Here is a 27,431-nt window from a genome sequence, read left to right as displayed (position 1 = left end):
CATTTAGGGCACCCAAGCTTCACAAATGATAAAAGACAGTCACATGGTTTTATTAGTTGAAATTGAACACGAAAATATATAGTTTTAACATGTAAAATTTTTAAGGTTAACACATTTTTCCTATAGTTATAGTTAAATATAATTTCTTTTACTGCCTTAAATCCACTTTTAATATGAGATCCACTTTTGTAATCACATATTGAGCTTCCTCTTCATATACAACCTACATGTAAGTAATTTGTGCGAAGGAAAACACAATTTGAGCATATTAATGGGTATTCAGACACTGTTCCAAACTCTGCATTTAGTTAACACAAGTAGCAAAAACACGTTTCATATACTGAACATTGTGGGATACAACTTTTCCCTTTTGAAATATTTACCAGTGTAATTGTTTGACATCAATATACAAATGCAGTATTTATGTATGGTTTTAAACTCAATTAAGAACAGTTGATGTTTTTCCATAAAAGTGGATGTTAATAAAAGGATTTTACACAAACATGTTTTTTTTCTCTTGTTTCACTTCCAGAAAGATAACTCCTTCATTTTCCTTTAACTTTCATCACAGGAGTAAAGAGGAGGGAGAGAGTGTAGAGGAGGGAGAGGAGGGGGAGAGGAGTGATGGATTAACAGTTTCATGTGTTGGTAAAGTTAAAGCCTGTCAGTCTGTTTCCTGCCGCCCTTTAGTCTGTGTGTGTGTCTTTGTGTGTGTGTGTGTGTGTGTGTGTGTGTGTGTGTGTGTCTGTGTGTGAGAGAGAGATAATGTAACTTCCTGAATGATGTCTGTTCTGACCTGGAGTCAATAATATGTAAGATAAAGACAATAACAACAATGTGTTGCAGCGTTTTTACTCAATGTAATGAAACAGGACTGCTTCTAGATAGAGTAAACACTGCATATTAAGACACTTTACATGAAATGCTGAAGAAAAACAAGTGATGCTGTGCCTCTATTTTGGCCAATGAGTAGCAACAATATAACCTGTCACACAGGAAACAGGAAGCTGAGCAGTCTGTACCTTTTCAGCAATCGGCTGATATAAAAATTATAAGCATCACATCTCTAACAAAGGAGAACAAAAGCACATTAAGTAAGGGTTAATGCCCGACGAGGTGTCCATTGTCAGGTATTAATGGACGACGGCGAGGCATGAACCGTCCGACGCGCCGAAGTCCATTAATACCTGACAATGGACACCTCGAAGGGCATTAACCTGCTTATACCATGGCCACTTGCCAAATAACATATTTTTAAAACATTAGTTCATATTTTAATTAGTTTTACAATCGAAATCTAAAGTTAATCCAAACAATAACACCGTTTCCCTGGTTACGCCTGACGGTTTGACTAATACCTGGAACAATCATTCCCATCCATCAGGTCCTTATGCAATGCAAACGTTGTTCTCCACCAGGAATTAGGAAGAACCTTAGATACGACTTGCCTCCCTTAGCAACCGGAGATATTTATATAGTCCGCTCAGCTGATAGAACCCTTCAGTTTAGCTACGAGCCAGAAAGCTAACGCTATGCTAGCAAGATCCAAAGTCAACAACATTGTGTACAGTTGGCAATCAGTAAAAATTATTTGACAGTATGTTGAACACAAAACATTTAAATTGTGAAATATAGCTTTTCATAGTTTGATATTTATAAGCCAGTTGATGTTATCATGCAGAGTATCCAGTAACCTTCTAAAATCTGACTGCAGTGTTTAAACAGATAAAGACTTCTTTTTGCAGATCCATCTGTATCTCTCAGCACAGCTCACTGATATCCATTCGTACTGTTTTAATCTGTTGTCTTGGACAGAAACTGCACACTGACCGTCAGTAGGAGGTTGGTCTTGTATCCAGTCACTGAGGGAAGAACATGATGGTTAGATCATCGCTGATTATATGTTTCAAAGTGTTTAGGAATGTGTCTCTTACCTTTCATTCAGATCACTTCCATCGATCCACTTCCATCTCCCTCCTTCAGCTCTCAAGCCAATCCAGTATTCATAATCGTGCCAGCTGTTACTTTGTATTACGTACTGACAAGAGAAACAGTCATAAGATATTTAAAAACAACACTTAAATAATCACACTGTGATATACAGATTCAGTGTGTTTAGACCTACAGAACAAAACATTTTTATTTCATAATGGCATCATAAAAACCACCGGTTTTCTAATTACCTGTTCATCTTTATTATCTATAATGATAAAATCTGAATTCCGTCCTCTGCAGTCTTCTCGAGCTTCGTCCCAGGTTTTCTGATCAGGAGGATCAGCGTCATAAAACAGATAGCAGCTGGACTTGTTGAGTACCCAGCCCTCCTGACAAGCTTTACACAGTCTCCCTGAAACTACAGAGGCAAACAACATTACAACATATTACCAATGGTTATTATTGGACCTAATTAATGTGATCTGAACATACCTTTATTTTCTTTGGGGCAGTATTCATCAATGCTCCACTGAGCTCGACTGACGTTGACTTTGTTCCAGGTTGTCTCCATGTTTTGTATTTGTCCTTTTAAGTTCCTCTCCGTCTCTAGCTCCTGGTTTCGTGTTTCCAACTCATGTGTTTGTGTCTCCAACTTCTGGCTTTGTTTCTCCAGTTCCTGGTTTACTGTAGTCAGGTTTGTGATCTGGTTTTCTAAGACGCAGAGTTTGTCGTTAAGGTTTTTCAGGTTGCGATTGGCAGCCATCAGCTCACTTTCACTCTCACGCCATAATGAAGCAACTGCAAAATGAAAATTAGCTTCTTAATCATAGTGGTAATGATTTTTTTGTTATTTGTATAAAACAATATTTGTATCGATTATGACACTTTAGTGTTTAACATTATAACAAAAGACATTACAGGATGGATTTCCATGTTTCAGATCTATCTAAAACAATAGTTAGGTGTCCATATGAGCAACAAAAACAACCACCAGATGGGAAAAAGGACGCTGGCGCTGTTTACGTGCCGCTTCTCTGTCTGCTATTCTCTTCTGTTCCTGTTGGTTTGTGTTCACTGTTCCCCTACCTCTGGACAGCCTCTGTACCTCTGGACAGCCTCTCAGCTGGTTCCCGAAGCCGCCTGGGCTCCTCGACCGACTGTCGGCTAATCCTAGCTGCTACAGCGGCTAACCCGATTGCCGACCTCCTTCTCACAGGCAACCTCCACCAGATGCGAGCCGTGACCAAGACTAGACATTCCTCTCCTCCTACATGCCGTGAATCATTTTGGCACTCACATCAGTCATCCACCTCTGTGCCCCTAGTCCACAGCTAACTGCTATCATGGAGCCCTCAGTCCCTCCGCTCGGCATCATGTTCAAATATTCAACTCTGCAACTGGTCGAACTCCTCAACTACTCCATTTCATCCTGCATCCCAGTCATCAAACAGCTCTGACTTCTACGTCAACCCCGTTACATCCACAGAAGTTCTTACCGCAAGTTTAGTTTTTTCCACCACAGACAATCCATTCCATCCATCTGGTCACCTGCACGCTCTGTCACACCTGACCCACATCATCAGAATGCTTCACCCACTGGATCACATAGGGCTGAACGCACCGTCAGGCTGCACAGAAAACCCGGACTGGACTACAGTGCTTTCCGCACTTCACATACACGTACTCTTCAATCATTTCCAAATCCGCTCACTGCCCCCCCCCCCTCAACTGCAATACCCCACCTCCCCACCGACCACACGCACTGCTAACCGGGCAACCTCAGATCTCTCCAGCCTGCCCCCATCCCACCACCCTCTCACCATGCCAACCTTGCTCTCCTCAACACCCGATCACTCAACAATAAAGCCCCTGCCCTCCATGAACTAATCCTCGACAACACTCTTGATATCCTTCTGCTCACCGAAACCTGGCAACAACCCAATGACTTCTTCTCCCTCAACCAAGCATCCCCCTGGCTACAACTACATCTGCAAACCCCGCCCCTACCGCTGTGGAGGTGGCCTCGCTGTTATCTTCAATCAGAACTTCCGGATCACAGAACTCACCCTCCCCTCAGTATCATCGTTTGAATATTTTATTTTTTATTTGATTGTATCTACTCTGTTGTTCTGCTATTCTGTTGTTTGGACGTGATCCTGAGGACCCCCATGAAAACGAGATGCTGCATCTCATGGGGTTGATCCTCTAATAAATGTTCATAAATAAATAAATATCTCACCTTCAAAGCTCTTTCCTCCATGACAGTCATCCTCATTTACCGGCCACCTAAACCAAATCTCCTCTTTTTACTGAACTCTCTGTCCACATCTGCTGCAACTGAGTGATTTAATAAAAATCCACATGGACTCCCCCACCCAGGTGTGCGCATATAAAAGCTAAAACATTTAGAGACCGACAACCCCGTTAGGATATTCCCTGATGGGTATATTCCCTGATGGGTATATTCATGAAATATATAGATTGTAATGGGAGGGAATTACATATTGGCTACTTGAGCCGTGTGTTGCCAAAGCGCACATCAGTTTGAATTATGTTTTTATATATTTTATTTCCTCCCACGATGGCTTCCCACTGCCAGGGCTGCAATTGAAACCATAGGCTAAAGCAACGGCAGTTTATGGAAAGCACAAGTGTAATTATGGTCAGATCTTGTGCTTGACTGATGGGGAAGTGATATTGATAAGCGTTGTAATTTACGCATCTACAGCGTCGGCTCACCCGCTCCAAATCCTGGCACCACATCACTCCAGTCCTAAAACAACTCCACTGGCTTCCTATCTCCCACCGGATCACCTACAAAATCGTGGTCCTCACCTACAAAATCTTCCACCATCTGGCCCCCTCATACCTCAATGACCTCCTCTCCCTGGACCAACCCTCACGGTCCCTCAGATCCACCTCAGCTGGTCTCCTCTGTATCCAAAAGTCCAACCACAGTTTTGGGGACATAGCATTCTCCAGGGCACTTCCCAGGAACTCCCTCCCCAAAGAGAACTGCACCTCTGAGTCCCTCACCATCTTCCAGTCTTGCCTCAAGACCCATCTCTTCACTGCCTATCCCTAACCCCATGCCCCTCCCCTTTTCATCTGTGCCTGAATCTTGTTTTGTTTGTTTGTCTTTATTATCTATACCTACCCTGTAAAGTGACTTTGAGTTCATGAAAAGCGCTATATAAATTCAAATTATTATTATTATTATGAACACTTCAACTGGGTTTTCTAGCTCTGATCATTCCTCCCGTTTGTACTGGAGAATAATATTTCTAATGCACTTCAAAAGTAAGACAAAATCATTAGTCCTACTTCAGTAGTCCAAATACGTTTTTATCTTTTAATATAGTCCAATCCAGTTTTTTTTAATCAATTATTCCACTTTAATGTTTTACTTTACAATAAAAGACATTAATGGATGGATTCACATGTTATTTTAAAACAATAGTCAGCTGTCCATGTGTTTGTCAAAACATTTTTCTTAGCATAAGTGCTGCCTGGGGAAACACAGAGTGAACTAAAAGGGTGGTAATACACACTTGGTTTCTCTAACTCAGACTGCTGAATCCTCCCTTCAGATAAACGTTGGAATACATCTTCAGAAAAAGGACTAGTATGAAGAGGAGGAAGGATATGGGCTTCAGACAGATTTGACAAAATGTGAAACTGTACTTTCCTTTAAATAAGGACTAACAACAACAAGTTAATACAGTGGTACTCACAGTATATACGGAGGCCCATGATGACCAACAGTATCAGCCAACACACTGCTATCGGTGGAAAAGTCTGAGTGAACCAGCCAACCCTCTGGTCTGAGAGAAACATAAGAATTCAGTTGAGTTAATGATGTTGATTTAACAGTCAAAGGTGCTTTAAATACATCAAGTCTTACGGTACAGAAAAAGAAGCTGAGCTTTTAAACATTCACATTTTCAATCTTCAAACATACACAGTTTTTAAAATATGAATGATAAATAAATGTCATGTTTAACAATATTAAATGTGTGAAATGTACCTGGACGAGCTGCCACTTTCTCCACAGTCCAGGATTGTGAATTAACATAGTCATCTTCTGCTTCCTCGATTTCCTCTGAAAGATAAACGTCAAACACAAATGTAGACAACATTCTGCCACATAAACATAGTAGATGATGTCTTTTACACAGAAAAATAAACATTAGAGTATTTTAATGTACCAATTTCCTCCTGTAGATTTCTGTTCATCCTGAACAAATGTTTAAAGTTCTGCTGCAGTCCTGTATGAGAGCTGCTAGGAGGGCGTCTGCTCTGCTGCGACGGTCTTTACCGGACTTCTGCTTTGAGATTGTGACTGTGTTTCAATTAGGCAGCTAATAATAACGTGTTGTTGTAAACAGAAAATCTACTTGGGCAGAAATGTACAGACCAATGTGGCCTAAAATAAGTATGTGTTAATAAACAAATGTTTAATAATAACATGGCTGTAAATGTTGCCATTTCTTAGCATTTGATGCCAATGTGCTGTCATGCTACAAAAGCATCATGCATTATGAAAAATAATAATATAGCATACTGTTAGACAAAAGATGTTTTGTTCTATTATAGATTATCTCACCAGCAGATAAGAATCGTTAATCTTTTTTTAAAGTAAGAGAGCCTTTATAAAGGGAAGTGGTGACGTTTACAGTGTACCAATTATATTTAGATTTCACAGATACGTGTTTGAGTTTTAGTTCTGCTTTTAAGATGTCACAGTTGTTGATTGGTTAGCCATTAAGTCTTCTCCTTTAAAGGTGTTAATTCACACTGTGTGTTTGCAGCATCTTCAAGCAACATTTGTGTCCGGTTCCGTTTTTGGACGATAAATAGATTACCGCCGCCAAGGACGTAGGCTTTGTTTCAACATTAGGCGTGAAACATTACAACTGGGGGTCAGGGGGTCCTCCCATATAACATTTTCAACGTCAAACACTTAATGTCCCGGATTATAGTGAATTTTTAACAACAACAATATTTCAATCAGGATAGACTTGTTTGCAGATATGCAAAAGGTTTTAATGTACAAGAGCATGTACTGTATAGTGTATTGGAGATTGAACTCCATCGTTATTAATACATGTAATATATTAATAAACTTAATGTAGGGGTAGGGAACCAAGATGTAACCCCCTGATGGAATCCAGACACCGGTGGTGGCGGAGAAGGCCGGAAAACCAGACCGAGGAGGCATCGGAGCAACAGCAGGAGAACCACTAGGACGGGAGGTGGAAGGGGAGGAGGAGGAGCGACAACGTCTTCCTGAAATGACAGCTGATAGCACAGGGAGAGAAGCAGCATTTTAAAACAGTGATGTGATGCTATGATTGGCCTTTGGGATCCTTGGCCGTTCCTGATTGGTTTATCAGAAGGTGAACGCCTCCAGCGCTGATTCGCTTTAGGAGGGACTGATTACTTGTTACGTCTTCCTGAAAGAATTTACGCTGAGCTACATTTCAATCAGGAGAGACTTGTTTGCAGATATGCAAAAGGTTTTAATGTACAAGAGCATGTACTGTACAGTGTATTGGAGATTGAACTCCATCGTTATTAATACATTTAATATATTAATAAATTTAATGTAGGGGTAGGGAACCAAGATGTAACCCCCAACACATGACACGAAACACGAAAATTAAAAGATTTTAAATGTATTAATTATGTAGTTTACCTCCGGGTGGCACAGATCTGAAACGGAAAAGCAAATGCAGTGATCCGTACCTGAAACAGCATGCGAAATACTGCCGGTATTTCGTCATCGGCGACTCAGGCCAGCATACTTAGCATTCCTGCCGGTGCTGCGACTCAGGCCGGCAAACCCGGCATCTCCGCCGGTATGGCATCTTGGGCCGGTACATAGAATGAAACATAGCTTCTGTATTTGTTTTGAATTAAATCTATTTATGAACAGGATATTTCCATCGAAGTGACGGCTAAACTGAAGAATTACACCACCACCGGTTTATGGCAATGTAGCCGTGAACATAAACCATCTTCTTGTATTACGTATAGTTCGATATGAACGGGACTGCCCCGTGGATGTGAGACATGCCACCCGTGGCCCAAATGAAAACACCGCCACAGGTTATACAGTTTACCGGATTACGGCTTTAGGGATCATTGATTGGTGAGGACGATGTTGACGTCGGGACGAATGTAAGAAGAGTAAGCCAAGGAAGTCCACCGACCCAGCCTTTGCAGCTAGGTTAGGGTTAGGCCCCTATCCTGAATGAATTCCCTGAATAATGCTCTGGTGAAATGCTGCTTCCAGATGTTGCCTAAACCATCCTTTAGACAAGGGACGATACCCCAAAATAATGAACAGAGGCGTGAGGGAGTTAGTAGAAGGCCTTACTTTAAGATAGTTCAACATGGATTTAAATGGGCAAAATAGTGTATCTGTACAGGCGACAATAACTGAGCAAGCTCCTCTGCGTTTAGAATGCTTAAGTTGTAAGCAGTAGTGATTAGGGTGAAAGGCCAGATCAGAGAAAGATAATATCACTATCGGGGTTGAAGGATTTAAGTAGCAAATTCACCGCATCTGAGAAATGCATAGAAAGCTAACAGGAAAACAGACTCCAGAAGTGCGTCTATATAATGGGAAAAAACATCTGTCCTGAGTGTCAACACTAATTTATAAAAATGCCGAGTGTGATAGGCTGCCTGAGGTCAGGGGAAGAGGGGTGAGCTTTAGAGACGCCTTTCAACAGCAATTTAATAGCCGGATTAGAAAGGAGGCATGGAAACGATGGATTGTAACATTTAATATGAAACTGAATACCTGCAATCAACCCACGAGTGTACTGCACCTTGAAGTTGCGAGTATCGGTACAATAACATATGAATGCACAATTGTTTTTAACGAGAACAGGTCTGGGAGGTTCACAAATGATTACACAGAATAGGGAAAATGTATGCCAGGCAAAATCATAAGTTTTTAGAGTGGAAGCCGCTAGACCTTTTCTCATGTACATCTTGGAAGATTCTAGGTATTGCTGCAATAGGTTGAGAGTTAATGCAGCTCTAGCTCTTGAAGAGAGGGAAGCGCTACCGGGACAGAGCTGGCTGATGGGCAGAGGCTTCGAAAGGTCTGAAATTGAAAACGAGACAGAGCATCAGCCGCGTTGTTGAAATGCCCGGGGACATGAAGTGATGATGAAATTATTCATTACCGCGGACCATGTGATGCTTTCCTACACAAAGAGCGCCCTCTATTGATCATGCTGACAACTGCCTGATTATCACACATGACTGAGATGCGTTTACGCTTCCAATGATGCCCCCAGACGCGGTAAGCTATGGCAATGGGGTAGAACTCATGCAGCGTCTGTGAAAAACCGCAGGGAGTCCGAAGAGTGCACCAACTCGTCATAAAAGAAAGAAACCCCGTTCCAGTGCTCGAGAAGATGAGACCAAAAACGCAAATCGGAGCCGCACCCATCATCAAGGGACACGCGATCGTGCAATTGAGAGACGGAGGAAGCAGTGTCCAGCAACCGGGAAATAAACGAGCGCCCTGTGGGATTATGTGCATGGTGAAATTGAGATGCCCGAGGAGGGAGAGCAATTGACGTTTAGAGATGCAGACTGCGGAAGAATGGGACGCAGCAATGCTGCAAACGCGCAGCAATTTATCGAGCGGGAGAGACGCTTTCATGCCAACAGAATCTAAGGTAATACCGAGAAACTCTAAACAGGTGGCGGGACCGATAGTTTTCGCCTCGGACATGGGGACGCCGAGGGACCCAAAACAGCGCCGCAACTTGCCCAGGGAAACGCCGGAGCCATCGTGGAAAAAAGTCGTCCAGCAAGTTGAGCACTGAGGGCACCCTCACCCTGTTAAGCAGGATCCAGCACAGGGCCTCGGAAATGTGGTTAAAAATGCATGTGCTGCTAGGGCATCCGAAGGTTAAACGCACCCCAAAATAGAACTTAGAGTCCCACCTAACGCCAAAAAGGGGTCACTGCAAAGGATGAATAGGCACTAGTTTAAATGCGTCAGTGATGTCCGCCTTGGAGAGCCATGTGCCAACCCCCGCCAGCTTAATCAATCTAATGGCGTTATCCACGGTGGCATAATGCAGAGAAAAAGGGACGGCCGGAATGAGACTATAGATGCTCGCTCAGATAACTCAAAGATTAGGTGTTTCTTCCCAGAATACTTCCGAGTAGCCACGCCAATGAGACTGAAATGCGAAACACAGTGAATGGAGACGAGCTGAAAGGTCCGATGACATACCCCTTATCGACCTCCGCCAGCAGCCAGGAAACGGTAGCGGGGGCGGAGACCGCAGAAAGCAGATTTTTAGCGACGAAAGAGATGGAAGGAACCTTGAGCATGCCCACTCTAAAACCTTGAGAAAGCCCAGAGAGCAGTTGATCCACAAACGCAGAGTCAAGATGAAAAGCCAATTCATTTGCAAAATTACGAAAATTTAATGGAGTGGAAGGATTATTGTCTTTGAGGCAGCCCGGGGCGGGCCTGCCCGCCAAGGGCAGACCGACCAGGGGTGCGCTACCCGGCAAGCGCTGCAGACATGGACAAAAATGCAATTGGGAAAAGAACATACACCTTCATTAAAGTTATTGCAAATGGGAGGATTGTAATTCTGAGAAACCTGTCGTCTGCGGGAGGGCCCGCCAGACGGGGAACGGCGGTGAGGGGGCTGAGAGGCGGCACTGGGGCCCGGGCAAAACGCCGCCATGGTGCAAAGAGAGGCCATATGGCCCGAGGCGAAGCATGCAATGATCTGCGCGCCGCCCATCACGAGGAGCTTGAGATCCACCATGGACCAGTCCACCCGGACGTTGGACCGTGCGAGATGCAACGCAGCCTTGCTAGAGAACGCCTTATGGTATTGGAAGAAAACATTCCTTCCATACTTCAGGTTCAGATCCCCAATCAGCGCCAAATAGGAGTCCAGTTCTGGCCTCCTTCCCGGGTACACGGAGCAAATAACGTCCAGGGAAAAGTCGGCTTCTCCTGGGGCTCTAGGGGCAGGCAGAGGGTAACCGTGCGCTGGCAGAGAAATGGAGGCCACGGCACGGGCACGGCGCGGTCGTGGACCCGACGAAAGCGGGCGTGCCTTCGATGGAATGCAGCCTCGTGTGCATGGACTGAAGAGAGACGGCCAGGGAGTGAAGTGAAGCAAGGATTAGACTCACGTCAGATGACCCACTCGGCACGGCCGCAGCAGCCGCCTGGCTGAGAGGGGCTGCACCGCGCATCTTCGGCGGGGCACGGGGAGGGATGACCGTCTTCGCAAACTGCTTCCGACCGCAAGCCACCGTGGGAGCAGGAGTCGAGGGAACCGGTGAGATGCAGCCCACCTGGGTATCCAGCTCATGGAGCTCCGGGGAAGGTAAGCCTGAAATCGCCACGATTCCTCGATCCCGAAGCTGCAGAATGAGCCTGTCCGATGCGGCGCCAGCCGGGCAGGGACTGGGCAGAGTGGCCAGACGAGAGCTCCTGCGGAGCTACAAAATAGCACAAGAACGAGCGCCATACAGCCATCCGACGGACAACACAACTTCCTCATGAAATGAAGCTGATAGCACAGGGAGAGAAGCAGCTTTTTAAAACAGTGATGTGACGCTGTGATTGGCCTATGGGATCCTTGGCCGTTCCTGATTGGTTTATCAGAAGGTGAACGCCTCCAGCGCTGATTCGCTTTAGGAGGGAGTGATTACTTGCTAGTTCTTCCTGAAAGAATTTGCGTTGAGCTACATATGTTGCAAATGTCTTTATTTATGTAAAGGAAATTATTATTATTCTGTATTGTTCAAAAATATCTACATATTCAACACATCTTCACGTGTTTCAGGATGTTTTTTTAGGAATCATGTACTTCTCAACAACAAATATATAACAGAATGAGACCTTGTTAAAGCTCCAAAGTTTACATCTACATAAAAGACAAGAAATGTCACGCCCTGCTGTGTTCTTTAACCTCTCGATGTAGCACAAATAGACACAGTTATTGTTTTAAGTACATGTTTTGAGCCCACTGAACGGTTATTTTTACCTCTTTTGGGGAGTGGGTTGTCTTTCATATTTTTTAGGGGTACACATTTACCTTAAGTACAGTACTTAGAGAAAATGTACTTAGTTACATTCCACCACTGCCTCAGGACACTTTTTTATTGTAAACCGTTTTTCGAAAATCAATCTTCAAAATGTTTCCACTGTGATGGTTTTTAGTCAACTTCTGCTTTAATAAACTATTAAGTTTATTTTTATGACTGTTGTTTTTTTTCTATCTGCATCTGGTCTGTTCTGACATGGAGTTAGCAATATGTAAGAATAGTTAGAAAAAGACAATACCAACAATGTGTCACAATGTTTAATTAAATGTAATTAAACAGGACTTTGCTTCTAGATAGATAAAACACTCTACATATTAATATGATTTACATTAAATGCTGAAGAAAAACAAGTGATGTTGTGCCTCCATTTTGGCTCATGAGTAGCAACAATATAACCTGTCACACAGGAAACAGGAAGGTCAGCAGTGTGTCTGTCCCTCTCATCAATCTGCTGATATACAAATTATAAACATCACATTTCTAACAAAGGAGAACAAAAACACATTCAGAGTTCATTATCCCTTCAGGTGAGTCATTGTATTTTTCTCAGATTGACAGTAGCCATAACTATAGAATCTATTATCTAATTCACCTATACAATACATCTGAGTGTCTGAGTGTTTTTTTTCAGACACACAAACAGCTTTGAAATATTGATTTTCTCTGGTGACAAAAATAAAACCCTTGTACATTTAAATTGTGAAGTAGAAGTCTTCCCAGTTTGATATTAATGAAGCCAGTTGATATTAACATGCAGAGTATCCAGTAACCTTCTCAAGTCTGACTGCAGTGTTTAAACAGATAAAACCTTCTTTTTGCAGATCCATCCGTTTCTCTCAGCACAGCTCACTGATGTCCAACTGGACGTGACATAAAATACACACTGTACGTCAGCAGCAGGTTGTGGTTTATGTACCTGGTAGCTGACACTGAGGGAGGAACATGATGTTTAGATCAAGGCAGATAGATTTTATGATTCAAAGTGTTTAGAAATGTGTCTCTTACCTTTCAGTTGGTTCACTTCCATCTCCCTCCTTCAGCTCTCAGGCCAATCCAGTATCCTTTTGTGTGCCTCAAGCAGTTCATGTGGACCAAACTCTAGATCATTTTTCATTGCTTGAACACAGTTTTCAAAACTCTTCACACTTATCCCAGGATTTTAACCACAACCTGCACAACACTGTAGATCTACAGCACTTTGTTCGAATGCTAACACACTGCTGTCAAAACTGTTAACCACACATTCAAAATAGAATAGATTTCAGTCTGGTGCCTATCAAACACTGCTGATTGCAATTTTAGCTGAAAACCTAAGCAGGTGTCTTGTTTTAGACTAGTTAGTGAACATATACGGTATTTATATACAGTAGAGAAAGCTCAGAAAGACTTTTTTTGTATACAAACAATTCTACACTGTACTGTTTGAGAGAAACGGGTAAAAGAGCAAAGATACCAATATGTCCAGGTAAGATGTCTGAGGTTATGTACGCAGCTATAAAAAAAAGTGAAAAACACTACATCTTTACAATAGTAAAACTGTGTTCTTACTGTTTTTCAGAAAGTAATGGAGGTGAAAGCAATAGAAACACCACATTACTGTAATTTGTATTTAGAGATAATGCAGACATCCAATGTGATGAAGAGAACTTGCCACATGATGCTGGAGAGAGGCAGGATTAGTCACACTATTCTTTGGTACTGTTAAGTATGTACCTTTAGTTTTTTTCCCAGTATGCTAGTGTTTTTACCCTCAGTGTGTTCTGAGAGACAGTGTGTGTTATCTCAGTGAGGCCTGTGCATACTGTTTGAGACGTGTGTTAAGAGTTGTGTTGCTTTGAATGAGTTTTGCAGGTGATGTGAACTGTTTAGTTCAGGTGACTGTAGGTAGTGCAGACTGTAGTTTGAGTTTTGCACATGTGACTCCAGTTGTGCCCACTGTCGTTTAGCAATCGGAAAAAAACTGTAATAAACACACCGATCTACAGACTCACTGTGTGTTCAGACCTGGAGAAAATACATTGTATTTCATATTTGTGTCATAAAAACTCCCACAGTTTTCTCATTGCCCATTCATCTTCATCATCTACAACAACCAAATCTGAACCCCTTGCTCTGCAGTCTTCTCGAGCTTCTTCCCAGGTTTTCTCTTCAGGAGCATCATTAACCAGATAGCAGCTGGACTTGATGATGAATCTCCAGCTCTCCGGGCAATCTCTACACCGTCTCTCTGAATCTACAGAGACCAACCAATAAACAACATAACTGCCATGTGATATTATTATTGGTTATTATTGGACCTAATTAATGGGATCTTTACATACCGTTATTACTTTGGGGCAGTATTCATCAATGCTCCACTGAGCTCGACTGATGTTTTGTATTGGTCCTCTTAAGTTGTTCCTCTCCGTCTCCAGCTCCTGGTTTACTGCAGTCAGGTTTGTGATCGGGTTTTCTAAGACGCTGAGTTTGTCGTTGAGGTTGTGATTGGTAACTGCAAAATAAAAAAAAAAGATCTTCGTAGTCATAGTTATAATGCAATTTTGGTGAATCACATTATAATAATAGACATTACATGTTTCAGATATATCCTAAAACAATAGTCAGGTGTCCATATCGACATTAAAACTGAGTTGTCTTGCTCTGATCATTCCTCCTGTTCATAATGGAGAATAATCTTTCTAATGCACTCCAAAGTAAGAGATAGAGGACAAAGTTCTACTTCAGTAGGCTAATGATTTTATCTTTAAATATCTTCTTTGAGTTTTTATAACTCAAAGAAGATTAACTCATGCAGCATTAATCTTGTCTGGGAAAACACACAGTCTACTTATAGTCTTGCAATGTGTGACCCTGCAAGATCTCCAGTCTTTACATATTATGTCTTTCAGGTTAGACGGGAGATGGTTGTCTTCACGTGTGAGATGGTGTCAGATATAGTCTTTTTAAAGTCTGTTCAAAGTCTTCTAGATTATGTTAGGTGTTAGGTAAACCCTGAACATTCTTAACTGTACTCTCCACAAGTGGCCATTGCTTGGTCTGTTTATAGGTTATTTTGGCCTGAATTCTTATATTAAACTTAGGGCTGTCAGGGATGTGATTAAGGGCCGAGCATAACGCGTTAATTTCAGGTTTTAATCACATGCCTGGCATTTATTAATTTATTTTACACTTCACTCGGCTTGGTCTTGTGCCTAACAGGCTACTATTTTGACCCTTTGCCGCACCGTTACTTATCATCAAGCTGCGATACTTCCTACTGGCTGCAGGCAGCAGGCATGATGGAGAAAGACATCAGCAACACAGTTCTAAATTGCGCTTTTTATTTTCCAAAACTCCCGGACAGCTCAGTAGACAAGTCGAAAGCCATATGCACATTGTGTAAAGCCAAACTAAAATATCCCCGAAGAACATCAAGCTTGAGCTACCACCTACGAGCTAATTAACGTGACTCAGGTTGATGCTACCCACTAGCATGCTACCCACTCAGGCAAAGCAGTATTTTGGAGAGTGCTATGAGTGCTACTTGCCGAGCTGTGGATGAAACCAAATCCCCAAAAAATTACTACAGCTCTTGCGAAATGGGTGGCAACTACATGCAGACCTGTCGGCATCGTAGAGGACTCGCGTCTTAAAGACGTACTACGGTTGGCATGTTCTGACCCATCTCATTGCCGTCGAGGGGGACAGTAAAATAGTAAATAATAATAATAATAAAAGACATAGTAAATGAATGCTGAGGAATGAATGAAGGGTGGGATCATTTTAATGCTCATTTGAATGTTGGTTATAGGATAAATGTTTTTATTCAATTAAATTTGTTGAGATCAGCCTGCCCAGGGATTACAGGTGGAAACTAGCACATGTGCTACAACCTGGTATAATGCATTTCTCCTGTCTAAGGTTAATGTATATTGTACGTTGTCCCTGTTTAAATAAATAAATGAAAGAAATGAAAGAAAGTAGTTTCGCGCGTATACAGCCGGTATGACATGGAGAAAGCAGCACAACTGGAATTGCTGCAAGGTGCTGCAAACGCTGTCTCATTAACTGGTGATCACTGGATGTCAGTGAGTAATCAAAAATTATTTAGGAGTTACTAAACACTACATTGACTCTTGTAAGGGTAGGGATTTTTAGTTTTTCAGTTAGGTACTTGGAGGAATTGTGCAATAATGACATATTCACACATTTTTCTTTTGTTTACAGTAAATAAATAATAACAAATACAAATGTTAAAGTAAAGTTCATAAAGTAACTTTCTTTGCATTCAATTGATTCCCAATCAAGATACACTGGTAAGAATTGCTTTCCATTGTTAATATGTACTTAAAAACAGTTCTGAAATGCAAAATAATAGAAATGTAATCCAATGATAAAATATGCGATTAACTATAGAAATTCAGCGATTAATCACGATTAAACAAATTAATAGTTTAACAGCCCTAATTAAAATATGTTTTAACATTTCTATCAAGGCTATTTTAAGATACAGTATATCTATTTCTTATATATCGTATTGTATCTGTGTTTCTTTCTCTCCATTTTCTCCAATAAACAATGTTCCCATAGTATTTCCTATGGTGACGTTGTCAGTTCCCCCATTATTGGGGACCCTTGCCACATTTGCACCGAGCCAGTATGAAGAGGAAAAAGGATTACACCGAGCAAAAACTGTTCCTATAAACATATGGCCTTTATACAGACTTGACAAAATGTGAACCTGTCTTTTAAATAAAGAGTAACAAGAACAAGTTAAGGACAGGTTCCTTTAAATAACAAAAAGTTAAGACAGTGGTACTCACAGTGGATACGCAGCCCCATGATGACCAACAGTATCAGCCAACACACTGCTATCGGTGGAAAAGACTGAGAGAAGCAGCGAAACCTCTGGTCTGAGAGAGAAATAAGAATTGATGCAAGATGCATACTGGAATGATAAGAATTCTAATGTGTAGAGGAGTGGGTGAGTGGCCAAAGTGGGGATGACCCCACTTATCCTCATGATGTTGATTAAACAGTACAAGGTGCTTTGAATACATTTTGAGTCCAACAGAAAAGAGTTTTTAAACATTTACATTTTCAAACTATCATGATTTATGAATCTCATGTTTAACAATATTCTATGTGTGAAATGTACCTGGACGAGCTGCCATTTTCTCCACGGTGCATGCTGAAACATTAACATAGATAGCTGCTTCCTCGATTTCCTCTGAAAGATAAAAATCAAACACAAATGTAGACAACAACCTGGCACATGAACATATAATAGATTTACATACAGAAACATAAACATTAGAGTATTTTAATGTACCAATTTCTGTTCATCCTGAACATGTTTAAAGTCCTGCTGCAGTCCTGTATGAGAGCTGTTAGGAGGGCATCTGCTCCGCTGTGATGGTCTTTACTAGACTTCTACTGTGAGGATGTGTTTTTAAATTTGGCAGCTAATAATAACGTGTTGTTGTGAACAGGAAATCTACGTAGGCATTACTGCCCAAAGTGTCTTATAAGATAAGACCACAGGGGGAACAAAGTCAGAAATGTACAGACTCTGGTGGTCTAAAATAATTTTATGTTAATAAACAAATGTTTGATGATAACATGGCTGTGGTGACGTTTACAGTGTACCCGTTGTTGATTGGTTAGCCGCTAAGGTCTCGAGTCTTCTCCTTTAAAGGTGTTAATTCACACTGTGTGTCTGCAGCATCTTTAAGCAACATTTGTGTCCGGTTCCGTTTTTGGATGACAAATAGATTACCGCCACCCAAGGATGTAGGTTTTGTTTCAACATTAGGCGTGAAGACACTTAATTTCCAGGATTCTAGTGAATTTGTAACAACAGCAATATATGTTGCAAATGTTTTTATTTATGTAAAGGAAATTATTATTATTCTGTACTGTTCAAAACTTTCTACATATTCAAAACATCTTCACGTGTTTCAGGATATTTTCTTAGGACTCATGTACTTCTCAACAACAAATATATTACAGAATGAGACCTTGTTAAAGCTCCAAAATTTAAATCTACATAAAAGACAAGAAATTACATCTTTATTTGTCACACCCTGTTGTGTTCTTTAACCCCTCGATGTAGAACAAGTTAACACAGTTATTGTTTTAATTACATGTTTTGGGCACTGAATGGTTATTTTTACCTCTTTTGGGGAGTGGGTTATCTTTCATATTTTTTGAGGGGGACAAATGTACCTCTTCTAAATATATGGGACATTGGACTTAAGTACAGTCCTCAGAGTAAATGTACTTAGTTACATTCCACCACTGCCTCAGGACACTTTTAGTTGTAAGCCGTTTTTCTAAAATCAATCTTCAAAATCTTTCCACTGTGATGGTTTATAGTCGACTTCTGCTTTAAGGTTGCACCCTGTTTCATTCAGTTTATTTTTGTGACTGTTGTTTTTTTCTCTCTGCTTCTCGCACATCCTGATCAGTGATGTTGTAACTTCCTGAATGATGTGGTGTGCTCTGACAGTCAGCAATATGTATGAATAGCTAGATAAAGACAATACCAACAATGTATCACAATGTTTAATTAAATGTAATGAAACAGGACTTTGCTTCTAGATAGATTAAACACTCTACATATTAATATGATTTACATTAAATGCTGAAGAAAAACAAGTGATGCTGTGTCTCCATTTTGGCTCATGAGTAGCAACAATATAACCTGTCACACAGGAAACAGGAAGCTGAGCAGTCTGTCTGTCCCTCTCATCAATCTGCTGATATACAAATTATAAACATCACATTTCTAACAAAGGAGAACAAAAACACATTCAGAGTTCATTCCCCCTTCAGGGCAGTCATTGTATTTTTCTCAGATTGACAGTAGCCATACCTAAATAATCCATTATCTAAATCACATATACATTACATCTGAGTGTTTTTTCAGACACACAAACAGCTTTGTAATATTTATTTTCTTTTCTAACAAAAATAAAACCCTTGTACATGTTTATTTATTAAAACAAAACATTTAAATTGTGAAGTAGAAGTCTTCCCAGTTTGATATTAATGAAGCCAGTTGATATTATCATGCAGAGTATCCAGTAAACTTCTCAAGTCTGACTGCACAGTGTTTAAATAGATAAAGCCTTCTTTTTGCAGATCCAATGCCTTCTGTCAGTACAGCTCACTGATCTCCATCTGGATGTGTCATAAGCTGCACACTGACCGTCAGTAGCATTTGGTTGTTCATGTATCCAGCCGCTGACACTGAGGGAAGAACATGATGTTTAGATCAAGGCTGATAGATTTATGATTCAAAGTGTTTAGGAATGTGTCTCTTACCTTTCAGTCAGATAACTTCCATCGATCCACTTCCATCTCCCTCCTTCAGCTCTCAGACCAATCCAGAACCAGTCTGAGTACTGTCTAAAATACCTGAGTGCATCCTGACAAGAGAGAAACATTGATCAGATATTTAAACACTATACTTTAATAAACACACTGATCTACAGACACACAGTGTTTTCGTATGTAGAGAAAATACATTTCTTTTCATAATTGTGTCATAAAAACTCCCAGTTTCCTCATTACCTTTTCATCTTCATCATCTACAACAGCCAAATCTGAACCCCGTGCTCTGCAGTCTTCTCGAGCTTCTACCCAGGTTTTCCGATCAGAACGATCATCGTTATTCATCAGATAGCAGCTGGACTTGATGATGAATCTCCAGCCCTCCTGACAATCTCTACACCATTTCTTTAAAACTACAGAAACCAATAAACAATATTACTGCATTGTGATATTATTATTATTGGTTATTATTGGACCTCATTATTGTGATCTTAACATACCACTATTTAGTTTGGGGCAGTATTCATCAATGCTCCACTGAGCTCGTCTGATGTTTTTAATTTGTCCTCTTAAGATGTTCCTCTCCCTCTCCAGCTCCTGGTTTTGTGTCTTCAGCTCCTGGTTTACTGCGGTCACGTCTGTGATTGGGTTTTCTAAGACGCTGAATTTTTCGATGACGTTGCGATTGGTAACTGCAAAATAAAAAAATTTGCTTCATAGTCATAGTGATAATGCAATTTTGGTGATGCACATTATAATAATCGAAAATACAGGATGGATTCACATGTTTCAGATCTATCTTAAAACAATAGTAGAGTTTTCTAGCTCTAATCATTCCTCCTGTTCATAATGGAGAATAATCTTTTGAATGCACTTCGAAATTAAGAGATAGAGGACAAAGTTCTACTTCAGTAGGCAGTATTGGGAGTAACATCTTACAAAAGTAAAGCAATTACAGTAATGTAATCTTTTTGCTGTAACGCAGTAATATATCGCAATACTAATTACATTTCGGTAATATTATACCCATTACAATCTCAGTAACGTGAGTTACAACACGTTTTAACACTTTGCTTTTTTAAAGCCCCAGTGTGTAACGTTTATAGTTTTTCATTATCAAAATCTGTGTTGCCCTTCACAAACTTGTCCTTTTTCATGAATATTTACCACCACCATCGATTCCATTTATTCCTATTGGCTTGGAATTTAACATTTGCGCTTGCATGAACTCAGGTAGACGCTCCATATTCATGCTCCATCTTGAAATATGTTAGCCGGTAAGGGACATACAGAACATACTGCTCCACCTTTCACGTTTTCACCTCACAGCTGCTGCTAATGGGTATCGTCGCTTCCTGGCCCCGGCAAGTTTGACGAAAAAAACATGGAGGGCCACACGTATTCAAAATCTAAATTTCAGGAACAGGAGTCTTCTTCTTCTTCGCCCAGAAAAAGAAAAAGGATATTGAAAAGAGCTAGAGACCGGCGTCATCAGAAAAAAGAGTGAACATTGGATCTGTTTTGGAGGCACACACTAAATCCCAACTAATTAATTATCCTCTGGACCGCTGCAGTCTCCTTTTCTTCTCTCTCCTTTCCGTCGGGTGGCGCGCGTACCCGCTCGGGGTGTGAACACGCATCCGTGCCACTCTCCAACATGAACAACCTTCTCTTATTACATCCATGCTGATAGAAGGCCTTTTGTACACCTTCGCTTTTTGAAACGTGAAGGCTACCGTAGCTGCAATGCTGCGTGGCGAGAGAGAGTTGATTGCGATATATGATTTCAACTCTAGATGGGAGTAATTCTTACACAATGTAGCTTTAAGAATTCACCAACACAGCGAAACATTTCTTCACAGAAAAAAAAAGTCTGCAAGGTTGAGATGACTGCAGAGACAGATACATTTACGAGATGGACATTATTTTCAGGAGTTATTACACCGTGGACCGCAGTGTGTCCGAGCTGCTGACAGATAGAAACATGTCAGGAATTAATGTTTAGGCTTCCTACACGTAAATATCATTGCATTTTATCAGCCATGGAAGTGGAAAGTAACTATGCTGTACTTCAATACAACTGGCTTACAATAGGTACTTTTAATTGAGTATTTTCATTTTCTCCTACTTGCCTATTGTACGTTTTACTTATCTATTTGTATAGCTTTAGCTACTTTGCATATTCATATTAATTATACAAAATATTATGAATAATCTATGATGTATTAAAGTGGATAAAAAGGGGACTTTATTGATCCCATCGTGAAATTCACAAGCTACCTGCCAAGTAAAACTTCCGCTGTTATTTTGGTGAAAGTAACTCAAAAGTAATGCAAAAGTAGTAAAACGCATTACAATTCAGAGAGTGTAATATTGTAATATAATGAATTACTGATGTAATGACAGTAACTACTAATCTATAATGTATTACATTTTGGAAGTAACTTGCCCAACACTGTCAGTAAGTTACATTTGCCAAAATGTGTTTTTATCCTTAAATATCTTCTTTGTGTTTTTATAACTATGCAGTATTAATCTTGTCTGGGAAAACACAAAGTCTAGTTGTAGTCTTGCAATGTGTGACTCCCCAAGATCTCCAGTCTTTACATATTACGTCAGTCTTTAACGATAGCTGTGAGATGCTGTCAGACATTAGTCTTTTCAAAGACTGTTCAACGTCTTCTAGTATATGTTAGGCATTAGGTTACTCCTGAATATTCTTTTTTTTCTCCAACTTTATTTATTTGTTTTAATTTTTCACCCCCCACCCCCGCCTCTCCACAAGTGGCCCCTGCTTGGTCTGTTTATAGGTTGTTTTGGGCTCCTCACCCTCTTTGCCTTGTGTATTTAGTCTGTGTGTTGTCTTTGTTGTCAGATCATTATATTGATCCTCATTTGCACAGAGCCAGTATGAAGAAGAAGAAGGATTACACAAAGCAAAAACTGTTTCTATAAACATATGGCCATTAGAAAGACTTGACAAAATGTAAACCCGTCCTTTAAATAAAGACTAACAACAACAAGTTAAGACAGTGGTACTCACAGTAGATACAGAGGCCCATGATGACCAACAGTATCAGCCAACACACTGCTATCAGTAGAAAAGACTGAGAGAAGCAGCGAGACCTCTGGTCTGAGAGAGAAATAAGAATTCAGTTTACTAAATTATGTTGATTAATCAGTCAAAGGTGCTTTAAATACATTTTAAGTCCTACAGAAAAGAAGCTGAGTTTTTAAACATTTACATTTTCAGATCATGATTGATAAATAAAACTCATGTTTAACAATATTAAATGTGTGAAATGTACCTGGACAAGCTGCCACTTTATCCACAGTGCATGCTGGTACATTAACATAGTCATCTGCTTCCTCGATTTCCTCTGAAATAAAACATTGAACGCAAATGTAGACAACATCCTGCCACATAAACATATAGTATATTTACATAAAGACATATAAACATTAGAGTATTATTAATTACCAATTTCCTCCTGTGGATTTCTGTTCATCCTAAACAAATGTTTAAAGTCCTGCTGCAGTCCTGTTGAGCTGTTAGGAGGGCATCTGCTCCGCTGTGATGGTCTTTACAGGACTTCTACTTTGAGGATGTGACTGTTTTTTTCAATTAGGCAGCTAATAATAGCGTGTTGTTGTGAACAGGAAAACTATGTGGGCATTACTGCCCACAGTGTCTTATGAGATAAGATCACAGGGGGAACATAAGTAAACTAAACTAAGTATATGTTAATAAACAAATGTTTGATTATAACGTGGCTTTAAATGTTGCCATTTCTAAGCATTTGATGCCAATGTGTTGTCATGCTACAAATGCATCATCCATTATGAAAAATAATAATACAGCATACTTTTAGACAAAAGATAAGATGCTCACAGTTTACTTCTATTATAGATTATCTCACCAGCAGATAAGAATCATTAATCTTTTTTTAAAGTAACAGAGCCTTTATGTTATTTTGACCTCTTTTGGGGAGTGGGTTATCTTTCATATTTTTTTGAGCGGGACAAATCCACCTCTTCTAAATATACGGGACATTGGTCTTAAGTACAGTACTCAGTAAATGTACTTAGTTACATTCCACCACTGCCTCAGGACACTTTTAGTTGTAAGCCGTTTTTCTAAAATCAATATTCAAAATCTTTCCACTGTGATGGTTTATAGATGACTTCTGCTTTAAGGTTTCGCCCTGTTTCATTCAGTTTATTTTTGTGACTGTTGTTTTTTTCTATCTGCATCTCAGACATCCTTTTCAGTGATGATGTAACTTCCCGAATGATGTTGTTTGTTCTGACATGGAGTTAGCAATATGTGAGAATAGTTAGATAAAGACAATACCAACAATGTGTCACAACGTTTAATTCAATGTAATGAAACAGGATTTGCTTCTAGATAGATTAAACACTCTACATATTAATATGCTTTACATTAAATGCTGAAGAAAAACAAGTGATGCTGTGCCTCCATTTTGGCTCATGAGTAGCAACAATATAACCTGTCACACAGGAAACAGGAAGCTGAGCAGTCTGACTGTACCTCTCATCAATCTGCTGATATACAAATTATAAACATCACATCTCTAACAAAGGAGAACAAAAGCACATTCAGAGTTCATTCTCCCTTCAGGCCAGTCATTGTATTTTTCTCACATCGACAGTAACCATAACTATAGAATCCATTATCTAATTCACCTACATTACATCTGAGTATCTGTTTTTTTTTTCAGACACACAAACAGCTTTTGAAATATTTATTTTCTCTTCTAACAAAAATAAAACCCTCGTAAATATTTATTTATTAAAACAAATCATTTAAATTGTGACGTAGAAGTCTTCACGCTTTGATATTTATGAAGCCAGTTGATATTATCATGCAGAGTATCCAGTAACCTTCTCAAGTCTGACTGCAGTGTTTAAATAGATAAAGACTTCTTTTCGCAGATCCAACCGTTTCTCTCAGCACAGCTCTCTGATCTGAACCTATCATAAACTGCACACTGACCATCAGTAGGAGGTGGTGGTTCATCTATCCAGTAGGTGACACTGAGGGAAGAACATGATGTTTAGATCAAGGCTGATAGATTTATGATTCAAAGTGTTTAGGAATGTGTCTCTTACCTTTCAGTCAGATCACTTCCATCGATCCACTTCCATCTCCCTCCTTCAGCTCTCAGGCCAATCCAGGATCCGTACCGGCTGTAACGACGGAGTGCATTCTGAGAAGAGAGAAACATTTATCAGATATTTCAACTTTAATAAACATTCTGATCTACAGACTCACAGTGTGTTCAGACCTAGAGAAAATACATTTTATTTCATAATTGTGTCATAACAACTCCCAGTTTTCTCATTACCTTTTCATCTTCATCATCTACAACAACCAAATCTGATCCCCGTGCTCTGCAGTCTTCTCGAGCTTCTTCCCAGGTTTTCTGATCAGGAGGATAAACGTCATTGATCACATAGCAGCTAGACTTGATGACGAATCTCCAGCTCTCCTGACAATCTCTACACCGTCTCTCTGAAAGAGACCAACCAATAAACAACATAACTGCTCTGTGATATTATTATTATTGGTTATTATTGGACCTAATTAATGGGATATTTACATACCGTTATTTACTTTGGGGCAGTATTCATCAATGCTCCACTGAGCTCGACTGATGTTTTGTATTTGTCCTCTTAACTTGTTTCTCTCCGTCTTCAGCTCCTGGTTTCGTGTCTCCAGCTCCTGGTTTACTGCAGTCAGGTCTATGATCGGGTTTTCTAAGACGCTGAATTTGTCGTTGAGGTTGCGATTGGTAACTGCAAAATAAAAAATAAAAAAGATCTTCGTAGTCATAGTGATAATGCAATTTTAGTGAATCACATTATAATAATAGACATTGCATGTTTCAGATATATCCTAAAACAATAGTCAGGTGTCCATATCGACATTAAAACTGAGTTGTCTTGCTCTGATCATTCCTCCTGTTCATAATGGAGAATAATCTTTCTAATGCACTGCAAAGTAAGAGATAGAGGACAAAGTTCTACTTCACTAGGCTAACTTTGCCAAAATATGATTTTATCTTTAAATATCTTCTTTGAGTTTTTATAACTCTGCAGCATTAATCTTGTCCGGGAAAACACAAAGTCTAGTTACAGTCTTGCAATGTGCGACCCTGCAAGATCTCCAGTCTTTACATATTATGACAGTCTTTAACGTTAGATGTGAGATGGTTGTCTTCACATGTGAGATGGTGTCATATATAGTCTTTTTAAAGTCTGTTCAAAGTCTTCTAGATTATGTTAGGTGTTAGGTAAACCCTGAACATTCTTAAGTGTACTCTCCACAAGTGGCCACTGCTTGGTCTGTTTATAGGTTACTTTGGCCTGAATTCTTATATTAAAATTAGGGCTGTCAGCGATGCGATTAAGGGCCGAGCATAACGCGTTAATTTCAGGTTTTAATCACATGCCTGGCATTTATTAATTTATTTTACACTTCACTCGGCTTGGTCTTGTGCCTAACAGGCTACTATTTTGACCCTTTGCCGCACCGCTACCTATCATCAAGCTGCGATACTTCCTACTGGCTGCAGGCAGCAGGCATGATGGAGAAAGACATCAGCAACACAGTTTTGAATGGCGCTTTTTATTTTCCAAAACTCCCGGACAGCTCAGTAGACAAGTCGAAAGCCATATGCACATTGTGTAAAGCCAAACTAAAATATCACCGAAGCACGTCAAGCTTGAGCTACCACCTACGAGCTAATTAACGTGACTCAGGTTGATGCTACCCACTAGCATGCTACCCACTCAGGCAAAGCAGTATTTTGGAGAGTGATATGAGTGCTACTTGCCGACCTGTGGATGAAACCAAATCCAAAAACATTACTACAGCTCTCGCGAAATAGTTGGCAACTACCTGCAGACCTGTCGGCATCGTAGAGGACTCGCGTCTTAAAGACGTACTACGGTTGGCATGTTCTGACCCATCTCATTGCCTTCGAGGGGGACAGTAGTTTTGCGCGTATACAGCCGGTATGACATGGAGAAAGCAGCCCAACTGGAATTGCTGCAAGGTGCTGCAAACGCTGTCTCATTAACTGGTGATCACTGGATGTCAGTAAGAAATCAAAATTATTTAGGAGTTACTAAACACTAAAATGTGAACATGTCCTTTAAATAAGTACAGGTTCCTTTAAATAACAAAAAGTTAAGACAGTGGTACTCACAGTGGATACGCAGCCCCATGATGACCAACAGTATCAGCCAACACACTGCTATCGGTGGAAAATACTGAGAGAAGCAGAGAAACCTCTGGTCTGAGAGAGAAATAAGAATTTGGTTGATTTAATAATGAATCAGATTCAAAATCAGATTTATTTGCCAAGTATACTTATACATACAAGGAATTTGACTTTGGTAGGTGTTAACTCTCTATGCATTCAACAAATAGACACATAGTAGACAAATAGTAATATAGACATACTGCACAAGAGAGAGACAACAATATACATATAGGCACATATTAGCATAATATACAATAATACAAATATACAAATATGACATAATATTAAGACAAGTACAGGGTCATTGGGGGGGGGGGAGGGGGGGAAAAAAGGGGGGAAAGGAGGGGGGGAGGAAGCATACTGGAATGATAAGAATTCTAATGTGTAGAGGAGTGGGTGAGTGGCCAAAGTGGGGATGACCTCACTTATCCTCATGATGTTTATTAAACAGTCAAAGGTGCTTTGAATACATTTTGAGTCCTACAGAAAAGAGTTTTTAAACATTTACATTTTCAAACTATCATGATTTATGAATGTCATGTTTAACTATGTTAAATGTGTGAAATGTACCTGGACGAGCTGCCATTTTCTCCACAGTGCATGCTGAAACATTAACATAGTTAGCTGCTTCCTCGATATCCTCTGAAAGATAAACATCAAACACAACATCCTGTCACATAAACATATAGTAAATTTACATACAGAAACATAAACATTAGAGTATTTTTAATTACCATTTTCCTCCTGTGGATTTCTGTTCATCCTGAACAT

The 27,431-nt window shown here is 40.1% G+C and overlaps 2 protein-coding genes across 2 annotated transcripts; both read right to left on the bottom strand.

Annotated features, from left to right (window-relative positions):
- Positions 1 to 1,665: 1,665 nt before the first annotated feature.
- On the bottom strand, positions 1,666 to 6,208 carry LOC120562276 (C-type lectin domain family 12 member A-like). The gene is made up of 7 exons (XM_039805921.1): positions 6,144 to 6,208; positions 5,963 to 6,037; positions 5,670 to 5,759; positions 2,428 to 2,733; positions 2,184 to 2,353; positions 1,935 to 2,038; positions 1,666 to 1,862 (listed from the first exon to the last, which is right to left on the bottom strand). Exons 1-7 carry the CDS (start codon positions 6,169 to 6,171, stop codon positions 1,718 to 1,720), a joined length of 918 nt encoding a protein of 305 aa, XP_039661855.1. The 5' UTR covers positions 6,172 to 6,208; the 3' UTR covers positions 1,666 to 1,717.
- Positions 6,209 to 18,622: 12,414 nt separating this feature from the next.
- On the bottom strand, positions 18,623 to 27,431 carry LOC120562454 (C-type lectin domain family 10 member A-like). The gene is made up of 8 exons (XM_039806167.1): positions 27,395 to 27,431; positions 27,231 to 27,302; positions 26,604 to 26,693; positions 24,997 to 25,188; positions 24,738 to 24,904; positions 24,502 to 24,599; positions 24,386 to 24,426; positions 18,623 to 18,788 (listed from the first exon to the last, which is right to left on the bottom strand). The coding sequence occupies exons 1-8, from the start codon at positions 27,429 to 27,431 to the stop codon at positions 18,784 to 18,786; spliced, it is 702 nt and encodes a 233-aa protein (XP_039662101.1). The 3' UTR covers positions 18,623 to 18,783.

The sequence above is a fragment of the Perca fluviatilis genome, chromosome 7, assembly GCF_010015445.1.
Source record: "Perca fluviatilis chromosome 7, GENO_Pfluv_1.0, whole genome shotgun sequence".
Classification (NCBI taxonomy): domain Eukaryota; kingdom Metazoa; phylum Chordata; class Actinopteri; order Perciformes; family Percidae; genus Perca; species Perca fluviatilis.
The sequence above is the reverse complement of the archived record's forward strand: the minus strand, read 5'-3'. Positions and strand labels throughout refer to the sequence as shown.